Source organism: Grammomys surdaster, unplaced genomic scaffold (assembly GCF_004785775.1).
Source record: "Grammomys surdaster isolate TR1022 unplaced genomic scaffold, NIH_TR_1.0 126051, whole genome shotgun sequence".
In the NCBI taxonomy this organism is placed as follows: Eukaryota; Metazoa; Chordata; class Mammalia; order Rodentia; family Muridae; genus Grammomys; species Grammomys surdaster.
The window spans coordinates 2,084,666-2,097,530 of record NW_021620862.1 but is presented as its reverse complement, the minus strand read 5'-3'; the positions used below and the strand labels follow the sequence as shown (position 1 = coordinate 2,097,530).

General features: G+C 42.9%; 1 protein-coding gene across 1 annotated transcript in view; it reads left to right on the top strand.

The window, feature by feature from the left end:
* Positions 1-4,109: 4,109 nt before the first annotated feature.
* Pld5 (phospholipase D family member 5) overlaps positions 4,110-12,865 on the top strand; it is a 318,831-nt gene continuing 310,075 nt past the window's right edge. The window contains exon 1 of the mRNA XM_028755260.1: positions 4,110-4,323. Coding sequence (XP_028611093.1) covers positions 4,135-4,323 — 189 coding nt within the window. The 5' untranslated portion in view covers positions 4,110-4,134. The remainder of the gene's footprint in view (positions 4,324-12,865) is intronic.

Genomic DNA, 12,865 nt, shown 5'->3' with positions numbered 1-12,865 from the left:
GGACTTTAAGAAGATATTCTGTTACTTCTCAATATGTTAGCTCTTAGGTTTCATGCTCACGCAGAAAGGTTAGGTCCACACAATAATAACAGATCATAGTCAAGGACATCTTTTAAGTTTGAGTTTGAAATGAGTAGCTATGTGTTTTCCATGCTCTTTCATGTGGTTTTAAGGCATAAAAGCACAGATAGCCACTTTACAATAAAACTCTAGAATAAATACATATATCAGCGAAACATGAGTATGTGGCTGAATGCAGTTTCTGCACTAAACACTATTGATTACTCAAGTGATAGATCCATTGAAGGGAAAGATAACAAGTGTTCCGGTAATGCAGAGACCATTCAGGTGCCTGGCAACTCCTAGAATGACAAGGTCTCTGTAGTTCAGGCACTATTTTCTCAGTCCCTTCCCATCGAAATCACTGGAGCAAGCAAAAGTTACTCCTCTTGTGGTTTTAAATAAGAGCTCCTCAAAGGCCCATGTTGCTTAAAGGCTTGGTCCCCAGCTTGTGGCAACATTAGAAGATGTTGGAACCTTTAACACATGGAAGCCTGTGGGAAGTATTCTGGTCATTAGGGGGATGCCATTAAAGGGATATAGGGACCTCAGCTACTGCCTCTTCCTTCCTTTGCTTCCTCACTGGGAGGAGAGCAGCTTACCATCTGCTGTGACATGTTGCTTTGCTGCTGGTCCTAAATAGTAGGCAATCAGTCATGGACAGAGCCCTCCAACATTGAACCCAAATAAGCCTTTCCTCTTTCTAAATGTTGACTGCCTCAGGTATTTCTTACAGTAACAGAAAGCTGACTAATACATCTCCAACTGTTTTATGAACTTGAAGCTAGTAGAAACCAAATATGAAAGCTGAGGAAGCCATAACTAAGCAATTAAAAGATGTGGTTCTAAAATCTGAATATTTATTTATTCTTTTTGCTTATGTGTGGTGGGGAGGTTAGAGGTTCCCATGGAGGGCCTGTAGGGGCCGAGGACACCTTGCAGGTGTTAATTGTCTCCTTCTACCATGTGCATTTCAGGGATCAAACTCAAGTTGTCAAGCTTGGTGGCAAGTGCACTTAATATACTGAGCCATCTAGCTGGCCCTGAACTCTGAGTATTCTAATTTTGAATTCTTGCAAAGATAAAGAAACAAAACTGGATTGTGGGGGTGTTAGCATTCATTAATATGTTCTGCATGGTTTATTGTGTGATCGTTGTCAATGAGGCACTATCAGCACAGTAAAGAATCATGTATGGCTTCAGTTTACAAGAAGCCAATGGGCTGGTAAGATCAATTATGTGTAATACACTGCATTCAGCAGACCAAAGGGCTGTGAAAATGCTCAGGAATAAGTGTTATGGGAGTAATTTGTGAGTTCGATAAAGTTAATCTTCTCCTAATATTTCTTCTAGTGCAACTCCTATATAAATGGTCATCTTCAGACATCTTTTTCTGCCTTTCAGTGGTTGGAATCAAATTCAATTTGATATAAATGTTCTTTTGAACGTCAACCAGAATGTTCCATATTAATGTCACAAATAATAAACTTGGACAAGAGTCAAAGATAGAAGGAAAGACTGTGAGTAAAAATACAGACACTTACTAGACTCACTGAATCCACTTTACCCCTGGTGTACTACACTAATGAGGGTCAGCCTGATGCAGTAGGGATTCATGCTTGGCCTGATGGTTTTTGAACATAGCAGACATTATCTGAAAGTCGATGACAATGCTCAGTTCAGTAGTTTACTATCACATATATGCAGCGCTACATACATACACACTCCTTTTGCAGTCTTGAAAAACTGGAGGTGATAGAAACTTCCAGAATGTTTTCTCTTATAAAAGCATAAAGTAACTCAGCTCAAAAACTGGCTTGATGTGGAAAACATTTGTTTAAATTCTTCTGTGGTAAGACACATCGTTACTTCATTATTACTCTGAATTGGCTATTACACTCCAAGTGTGGAAGCGACATACTATATTTAGCATAATCCCTGTGAGCAAAAGAAAAAGTCTCCTTTCCAGAAAGGCAATCAGCGTATATCCATTGAATCTAATTGTATCCCTTTACAGTGTAGATTTATACTTAAAATTGTAATAGTAGAAACTGAGATGATTAATAATATGATAGATTATTATAGTATAAAATGGAAAATATTACACAATGGAATGTATTATACAATGGAATTCTTAATCTATTGTTGTAGGGATTGGAGTCAAGACTAGGTAAGCAGTTGACCAAAGAGCTGCAAACCTAAGCTTCGCAGTTTTTAAAGCCCAGCTCAGGTACTTGTGTTTGCAAGTGTAGTTTCTCCTTCAGCCACAGATCCCTCACTGGAAAATGGGCTTCATAACATTTATCTTGCAGAATTAGCTGTGAAGTTTAGCTCTAGTCCATAGGTCACTCTGCCCAGTAGCTTAGACGTTATGACTGAAAATTGTCTGTATTCAGTTGCTTCTTCTTCACATGGGCTGCCCACGGGATTCTATTTCAGCCATTATTTTTTGCATAGCATTTGGAGAGGCTGTGTGAGCCAGGGCTTGGTCATGCAAAGTCTGGACTCAATCTCCTGGTATAGCCCTCCCCAGCCACTCTTATAAAATGTGGATTCTGAATAGATACGAGACTGTTGTCTTCACGAGTTTGGCAGATTCCAACATGGAATGTATTTCTTTGAAACCAACATCTGAGCAAGAATGTTGGGAGTTAGCTGGGATATGGGGGGCGGGGGGCACAGACAAGGGCTGGATAAGTTTACCCTCTGCAGCTTTTTCAAACACTCCGAATGATTCTCAAATTTACATTGACTTTCCAGGCTTTTAAACCTGGCTTTCGCAATCATTAACAATAGTTAAGTTTCAGTTTTCTGATTAAAACAACAAACCAAAAAATGTTTTCAGCCATGGACTACAAGGGAGAGTGAAGAATAAGGAATTTAAGATTCGTTTACATGCCACCCTAATCCTCAGTCTTGGTGGTCTTAGACTAGGCTTGGTGGTCAAGCCCTTGTGAGCCTAGAAGCTGCAGAAAGAGCCATACAGGAGTCAGCCACACACATCTAAGGAACAAAATCCAGGTATTAGATGTAGGCTAGTGCTGGGTGGCCTCTTCCGAGGTATCAGGTCCAGACAGCTTCGGGGACCCTGAAAGCCAAAACGTGACAGATTCTACAAGGTGGACAGGAGAGGACTACCCTGGTTGGTGGAGAGGCATGCATCGCATCCGGACATCCTCAGATGAAGTACAATGCAAGGTTCACAAAAATGTACCTCTAAGTCATTTTCTGGGGTGACTGTCTGCCAAGTCCCCAGAGATGAGATGCCTGTGCGCCCGAGGTGGGAAGTTAGTGAACTTTCAGAGCAAAGATAGATAGTGGAGTTAGAAGGAACTGGAGCTGTGCAGAGCGGAGTCGAGGTGGTAGCTTCCTGGATCATCGTCCTCCCAAGTCTTGCCTGCAATCGCGCGCGGACAGCGCTCACTTTCCCAGTCGCTCGGTGGTTTGCCGGCGAGAACCGGCTCGGGTGAGGGCTAGGGCGAGGGCAGGGCGAGGCAGGCAGGCTGGGGAGAGGAGCGCGCAGAGGGCGGCGGCCGGACTCAGAGCTCGCCTCCGAGCGGCTCCTCACTGCATCAACCTGCGGGCTCCGGCTCGGCCGCTGGGCCCCTCCCACCGCACCCCACCCCCGCCGCCCGCCCGCCTCGGGCCCCGGTTCCAGTTGGTGCGGAGCAGCCGCGAGCGGAGCTCCTGCTCGGGACTGCAGCGGCAGGCAACGTCGCTGCACCCTGACTTCTGCCACTCAGGAGAAGGCATCCACTCCTTCCCGGTCTCCCTTTGTCCAGTCTCCCCCCTCCCCAACCGCTCCCTCCCCCATCCCTTCTCCCATCCCCTACCCTGAGACACCCACCCTCCTCTGTCCCTCTCCCCTTGTCTCCGCTCTCGTGCCTCTAGCCAGCGTGCTGCACACCCCTTGGACGATTGCACCCCGTGCTTTCCGAGGGCGATCAGCACCCTGTGCACCCCTCTCCCTCCTTCAGCTCCATCTCACCGCCCGCCTGGCCTTTCGCTTGCCGGCGGCTCCCTGCTCCCATCCCGAGTGGGTTGCGTGTCAGGCAGCCTCCTGGTCATGTCAGGATGGAGATCCGGCAGCACGAGTGGCTCTCGGCCTCCCCCCACGAGGGCTTCGAGCAGATGAGGTTGAAAAGCCGCCCCAAGGAACCCTCGCCCAGCCTGACCCGAGTGGGCGCGAACTTCTACAGCAGTGTCAAGCAGCAGGACTACAGCGCCAGCGTCTGGCTCCGGAGGAAAGATAAGCTGGAACACGTAAGGACCACTCGCTCCCGGGAGCACTGAGGGAGGGAGGCTAGGTGGTCGATCGGAGCAAGGGTGTAGGGACCCCAGTGGGGACTCCAACGGGCACCCCGCCGTCAGGGCCAGGGTGCTTGTGTAGTTTGTCAATCCTGAGGCATCTCCTGCACTTTCTTGCTTGATGACTCAAGTGCATGGAGAAAAGAAAGGTTCACTTTAGGTACCCGGCATCCTAGAGATCTCCTGACTGGCTGGTCCCTGTAGGGTTTATGTGCACCGTGTTCTTGAGTTACCTGTGAGAAGAGTGGTTGATTGCAGGACTAGGCTTTGCACAAGAAGGGTTTCAGTGGGATGCTCACCTGCTTCTTTGAAGCTGTTTTACTCGGTGCAGAAACTACAAAAACACTGCAATAAAGTTGTCGCTGGCGAATCAGAGCTTTTGGCAGTGTCTGCTGCGGTGCTAGCAGGAGTTTTTAGGTAGTCTCTCCACCTGAGTCCAAGTGGAGAGAGACTGTGCTGAGAAACGACAGATGAGAGGTCCCCAGCAATCTGCCACTCTGAAGTGAGACCCAGCAGATGTGGATTCCCCCCTCACCCTTCTCTCTCCAGTGAGGACCTGGGGCTGAGTCCTTAAGTCTAGAAAGAAAATAAGGACCTTTTGGGAATCCACACTTAAAAAATATGACCCATCAACATCTCTTTAACCAAACGTTAAAATGAAACTAAGAACCTCAAAGCAGTAGGTGAGAACTGTGGTTCTCACCTCAGCAGACCTGCAGAATCCAAACTGAGCCTGCTAAAGGTATGTGGAGGTTTCCTGGTGTTTGGGTCACCACATCAATAAGGATAAAAGATAAGATGATGGAAAACTCTGGAAACTCACAAATCCCCCAGTGCTGTACCACCTGAATTCCATCTGACCCCCAAATACATTCCGGAGCTTTTCCTCACCAACAGTGTCCTTAGGAAGAAGCAAGGAAGTGAGTATTTCTGTTAGAAGCCAAAAGGACAGCCAGTGCCTTTTAGTGGGCCGGATTAAGTCATACCAATGACTAATTCTAAAGCCCTTAGTTAAAGCTCCTAGTTGAGTTGAGTAACAGGCTCTGTTTTGCATGGAGAGAACCAAAAGGATGCTTTGGATCCTTAAGATAGGGGAGGTCTCTGAAGGATTGCTAGGGCAGCAGGACAAGCTGGCTGTTTGAAAGGCAACCGCAGTACCTGTTTTAGAAGGGTCCCTCCAGGATGATGCTTGAAAGGAAGTGATCAGTAATGTCTGGAGTTTATAGAGGATAGAGAGAATTATTATCTTCGTGTAACATAGCTCTGGGGTCAGAAAACTGGCCCCAGTCTCAGGCCTCAGAGTGGTAACAGAATGCCCTCTATTTTCATTGAATCATAATTTTGTGTTCATTTGCAGTGGGTGCTTTAGGCTGCCCCATTTCCTTTATACTCTTACTGAAAATCAATAGCACAACCCTCTGCAAGTGTGTCATCCGGAGTCCCAGACGCTACTGCATACATTATACGGAAATGCGTTTCTACTTTTTGATTTGCATTGAAAATGTTAGGTCTACCTCATGGACCACAGCAGCTTTCTGCTTTGAGTGTAGAATGCTTGGCTTCCCTGATGAGAGATGCAGCAGAGGGAGGCTTGGTTATTTGCAAGTATGTGAGCATCTGTACTTCTCCCTCAGATGTCCTAAAGAGAGCATGACATTCATTTAAAAAAAAAAGTCAAAAACTCATGTGCCTCGTTTGATGTTTAAATCAGAGTATCATTTGTTTTGCTTTCAAAACTATGAGATATGTGTTCTATCTTCTATATTTGCATTCTATTAGAAGTGGAGCTTTTATTTCAAATGATTTTTGGTATATTCTCTGGCCTCTTTGAAATATTGCCATTTTAATGAGTTAGTGTTTATAAGCATGTTATGAGAAGATAAAGTTATATAAAGATACAAATTTTATTTGAACTCAAGCACTTAGTGTTTATAAGCCCTGTTTTGTGTGATATGATAGTTAGGAAGATTGCTGGTTTTTTGTATTTCAGTATATGAGATTTAAAAGCCTATAACATATGTAACCTGGTGTACTGGTGCTACTTAGAACATAGTAATATCACATTTAAGTTCATTATAAAACACATGCCTCTAGTTTAGGTGTCACAGGCAGCAAGTTGAGTGTGTCATAGAAAGTCAAGGGTAAGTTAAAAATCGCTTCTCTGGTCTGTTTAATCAGATAGATGACCACCATTTTTTTTATGTTGAAAAAAAATGAAGAAATAATTATGATGTATTTGATGGGCATCATATGCCTGAAAACAGCCTACTTGGCCATCTCGTGCTTTGAAAACCAATCCAAATATTTAGGGAATAAATAAATTATGATTTCAAATGACACATACATTTAGTCATCACAGTAATGGGATTCCCCGAGATGAATTGTGGCAGTGCGTGGATTCTAGCCAGGCTTTAGAGGCAAGGCTTAATCTGAAAGTCAATAACATGGTGTAAAGTGACAGCTAAATAATATATTTCTGCCCACTTTGCTAAAAGTGAGAGTATGTTACCTCTTACTTTGGCTGAAAGACATCAGATGAATCTCAGGCTGTATCAGAAGAACAGTGACGTGAGTTGGATTAGAATATATTCACTTGATCTTACATTTGATTACATTAGTTAGTTGACTTAAAATGAAGATTTGTGAGTAATACCCCAAATTCCAGTACTGGGTGGTGCGAATGCAAGGGATAGCCTGGGCTGCTTAATGCTTGCTGGGTTATCCTGGGCCCTCAGAGTGAAAATAAATACCTGCTCAGACATAGTGTCACATGTCCAAGATTCCAGTCTTCAGTATACTGAAGCAACAGGATCTGTAGTCCAAAGCCATCCTGGGCTACAAAATGTGCTATCTCAAAACACTGACATAACCAACAGAAAGACAGGAATGTACATAGAGAAATGTCCTATTCCTAAGTCACGATTAGAATGTGCAAGAATGTTATGTTCTATACCGTAAACTGAACTTCAAACTCTGCCTGTACAATTGAGAAAATTGTAAGTTTTGGTTGCATTCAGAATATTTTCTTACTTGTTATGAGTGAGGCTTTTGGTACTTAGAACAGTGGTTCTTAACCTTCCTAATGTTGTGACTCTTTAATACAGTTCCTCATGTTGTGACTTCCAGCCACAAAATTATTTTGTTGCTGTTTCATGACTGTAATTTTGCTACTGTTATGAATTGAAATGCAAATACATTATATGCAGGATATCTGCTATGTGACCCTCAAAGAGGTCATGACCCACAGGTTGAGAGCTGCTGGTTTAAAGTGTTTTGCATCCTGTTCTGTTTCAGAATTCCTATGGCTTGAGAGAGCAATGGGGTTGGGAAGCAATAAAAGCCTTATTTAGTATAGGATTCTAGAATTTTCTTGAGGGATATTATAAAAGATCATGGTTTAGCATATGGGCAGGAGCCACCTCTGGAATCTCCCTAGGTTGGGTCCCTTTGAAGCTTTTGATTGTCTCAGAGGACAATGTGACATTTGGTGTCATTTGTCACTGGATGCTGTTCTTGAACTTTCTGCTATATTTTTCTATTGGAGAGAGGGTGATATGAGTCTGCTCTTCTCAGTTGCTGGTTTTATGGCAGCGGTGTGACTTTCCAGGTTATACGGGTGACGAGAAGCCTTGCTTTGTTCTCTGGGTAGTCCATTGGGTCTTGCCAACATAGTTGTAAAAAAAGGTTCTAGTTAGACAGACCTGACTTCAAATTTCACTCCATTTATAGTCCATTCAGAAAATGAGACTATAGGTGTAAGGCTTTGAGTCCGATACGGTCATATTTGAAAAGCTATACAATTGCAATGGTGATTAAATGGGATATCCTATCTGTGTGTTTCAGGAACAGATGTCCTATATGTGTCAGGCAGACTTTTTATCGCCCTCCTCATCTGTAAAAGCCAGTAGGAATTCCCTCTTCTGTGTCTACCTGACTGGCAGAAGGAAATGCCAGTGCCTTTTCATTTCCCCTATTGCTTGCTATTCATTCTAAGCTTGCATGGAAACTTAGAAGTTAAGAGAATCTAGAAGTACCTGAAGCTTCTACCCACAAGTGATGCATCTGTATAGCCCACACCTATTAACCAAAGAAAGTTTCATGGCAGAGATTCACTTGAAAGGGATGTAAAAGGGGATAAGGCCAAAACCCAGAAAGGAAGGAAGTACGTCTTTCCCTAGCTCTCCTTAGGACCACCATGAAGCACTCAGTGTATTCTTAGGATTGGGTTAGATGATCAGTCACTGACCTACATGTAAAATGACTTCTCTGGTCTTCCCTGATCTCTGACTAAGCATGCCTACTCCTCCTGGATTTTACATTTAGCATCAGCTTCCCTGTATTATAATCCTATCCTCAAAGCATATGGACTTTTGGGTCGTTAAAGATGCTTATAGTCTTTGCTTGATTTTCTGGGAATTTGACTCTTCCTGGCCAGTGGCTCTTTGCTTAGTACCTGCCTGGTCATTCTCATCTGGCTTCTTTGCCTCTCTTGATCTCTGATGGCCAATGCAAGTGAACCCAGATCTTTATAGCTGTCCCCAACCCTTGTTTCCTTCTTGGCTTGTGCCAATGAGAGAAAGTTGCGAGATTGGTCAGGGAATTTCTTTAAACTGGAAGGAGAAAGATGAAGAGGAGATTGTTGAAGAGTAAGTGGCAAGAGACTGGCTCTGTTGGGAGAGGGCTTGCTGCACAAGCATGAGGGATCAAGTTTGGATCTTTAGCACCTATATGAAATCTCAGAGCTGCAGTATGTGTCTGTAATTCCAGAGCTGAGGTAGATGGAATCAGGCAGATCTCCAGAACTTACTGGCCAGTCAGTCTAGATGAACTGGTGAAGCTCCAGGCTCTCTATGTGGCTCTATCTCAACAAAACAAAACAAAACAAAAACCCGAAAAAACAACAATAAAATCAACAACAACAACAACAAACAATGGAGGGTGACTAAAGAAGATACCTGTCATTGGCCTCTGGCTACAAGCACACACCGCTCCTCTTGCATGTCTGTATAAAATGTAAGCACATAAACACACACACACACACACACACACACAAAAGATAATTTCTAATATTCTCACTTAGAGTGAGGATTGTATCTTGGTCTAGTGTCTTAACTTAAAAAACTGTCTCCTCTAAGTGTGTTTTTTACACCTGCTTTAATTGTTTGTGTTACCAGCAAATAGTAAATAAATGTCAAGTTCACACTTGCCTTCTGCAATAAATTATTCACATGGTAGACAAAGAATAGAGCAAAATTGGCCACTGTGGTGTAGGCTTGAGTTATATAATGCCATTAATGTCCTACAGAGCACACCCATGGAAGTACTGAGCCGATCAAGTAAAGCATGGAGACATAATTCAACCCCAGGGGATGAATCTTTAAAATGCTCCATTAAAAAGCAACCAAACACAGAGATTGGCAAATCCCAAAGGACAATGATGTTCACCAGGATTAGTTCCTGTGATTTTAGATAAACGAAATGGAAAATCTGGGCAGAAGTAATGTTCTCTGCCTCTCTAACTCATCCACCGAGAAGGGTACATTAGGTGTCTCAAGGGCTCTTTCTAATGGATATTAGTGGGTCCATATCTTGCCCTTGTCCCCACCACGGTTAACATGTATTTTGCACTAATGGACTTCTCTCCCTAAGGATCAGTACAACAGCTTGTTTTGAAGCTTTGTTTTCTCTGACCTCTATTGGGCGTGGCTTATTATTGGTTATCGAATTTAACCGTGGTCTGTGACATATCACATTCAATACATTGAATTTGAGAAGCTCAAGATGATTACGTTGAAGCTTTATCTTCTCATCTATGTAGCAGCAACGAGCTTTGATACATTGATGAATAAAAGCATGATCTATGCATCTCACACACAGTCTAGGCAGATAATTCTTAATATTTCACCACTACATGGAATTCCCTCCAAGAAGTCCATTTTCAGAATATAAGGTCCATATTCAAATTTATAGAGCACCTACCTACAAATCAGTAAAAACATACAACCAACAGAAACATGAGCATGGCATTCAAACAGGAACTTAACAAAACAGTACATCTAAATAACTCTTGTCACTAGATATCAAGAATATACACAGGTTTGGGCTTATACCACATAACCATCAAACAGCTAAAATTATAATGATAGACAGTATCCAAAATGTTAATGAAAATAAAGATCATCTATATCTCAATATCTCCTGGTACAGCTTTAATATATACCGCAATGATAGAAGACTGCAAAATTAAGTGTATGCATATCTTCTGACCCGGTGATTAGGATTCTATGTATGTATTGATTACATGTATACTCATATACACCAAGAATAAACAAAAATACTTATTTAACCACTAGCTTAACAGCATCCAAAAGGATATATCCCCAATATCCATCCATAGCTGAGTGACAATGTAATTTATTTGTGTGAAAAGGGATGGCACATGTATGTTTGTTGCACATGCATGTGGTACTGTAGATGCCTTGTTTAGACACAGTAGTAATGAGGAAGAGAAATCAGATCCAGATGGTAGGATTCCATTTGTAATGACAAGCAGACAAATCTTAGTTAGGCAGATAAAATTTTAATGACCACCTTTGGGGCTGAAGTGAGTCTTAAGGGAGGAGTCCACAGAGCCAGTACTGTTTCCTCTTTTTTGAACAGTGGTTATAAACACAGATGACTCCTGTTTTCACTTGGCTCCTTTTCACATGTTTTCACATGGCTCCTTCCTGCGTCCTTTCCTCACCTCAGTTCAGTCTGCCATGCTACCCTGTGCACATTTTAGAGTGCATTTGAGTTGAGTGTTTATTTACCACCTCTACTAGAGGGCTCTAGTAAATTCTTACTAAGCTCTCTCCAGGAGCTCAGTTAACTGGGAGCAAAGATACCTCTGTATTTGGTACATTTTTGTCAACTTGACACAAACTAGAGCCACTTGGCAAGAATAACACACATCTGAAAAATTGCCTATGTCAGATTGGCCTCTGGTTATGTTTGTGAGGCATTTTCTCAATATCCAGTTGATGTAGAAGAACCCAGGGCACTGTGAGTTGTACCATCCCCAGATCAGTGGACCTGAGCTGTGTAACAAAAGTGGATGAGCAGACCAGGTAAGATGAGCCTGGAAGTAGCCTTAGCCCACGGTTTCTGCTTCAGTTCCTGCCTACAAGTTCATGCCTTGACTTCCTCTGATGATGAGCTATGTATTAGTCAGGGTTCTCTAGAGGAAAAGAACCAATGGGATGAGTATTTATATTCAGGAATTTATAAAATTAGCTGTGTAAACACAGTAAAGCAAACAGCTGAACCACACCTAAGAGCCTGAGAACTCTACAGTTGCTCATGCTAGAGGTTCAATGCCTCAAGAGTTGGAGTCCTACAGTGATGGTCTGCCTCAGCAGTTCCAATCTGGTGTTGAGAAACTAGATGTTTTTTTGTTTGTTTGTTTGTTTTTGTTTTTTGAGGGCTACTGGTCCTTAGCCCAAGATGGAAACCTGGAAGTGCTGGTTCTGAAATCAAATCAATGAGGAATCAGCAGTGAGTAAATCAACTCAAGAGGCAAGAAGGAAGGCCAAGCAAGCAAGACCCCAGTTATCCACCTTATTTATTTGGACTGCTATGAGAGGGTGCCTGAATTTGGGAGACTGGTATTAATTCTCTTAGAAATCTGTATTGGAATTGCCAAAGAAATCACAAGAAGTGTTGGAAGAATTAAAGAGGCACAGATACAAGATACACTGTCAACTAAATGTTCTGAGGTCTTGGTGCTGGGTTATATGTTGAGTGTCTTAGGAAGCACTTTCATTTGTTGAGTGCCAGGAATGCTCCAGAAATTCCAGCTGGCATTATGAATCTAATAATAAACAGAACAGTTTTCAAAAAACTCACTGAGTTGGAATTCTGCCATGTTCAGTTTTGTTTGTTGGACCAAGACATTGGCATCGTTTCAATCCATATTATCAATATTATTATTGATCATCACTAGGTGCCAGTACCTGCTTGTTACTAACTTCAAGCTATGAAAGATTAAGATGTATAAAACCAGTCTTTTCTCTTGGGTCAGTTATGATTTAATTGTCCTTCAGAACTCAAATGACATTTCCTAACCCATAAACCTAAAACCTGGTTGGGTGCCTATGTTTGTTGCATTTTTTAAAATGCTGTCACGTATTTGACAAAAGCAGTATATGATAGGAAGAGTTGGTTTGGCCTCACAGTTTTAAGAATGCTGCCCTCGTTGTCAGGAATGCGTGGCAGCTGGGAAGGTGTGGCAGCTGGGAAGGCGTGGCAGCCGGGAAGGCGTGGCAAGCATAGCTCTGTGGTGGCTGCAGTGTGAAGCAGGTTGCATCTGTGGTCACGAAGCTGAGAGAGATGAAGGCATTGTCAACTCATTTCCTCTTTTCTTCTCCCCTTTCATTCAGTGTAGAACACCAGTCCATGGACATAGCATTTGTGGGGAAAATTTAAAAAAGGCCGCCACAGCGGCGCAAGCCCGCCG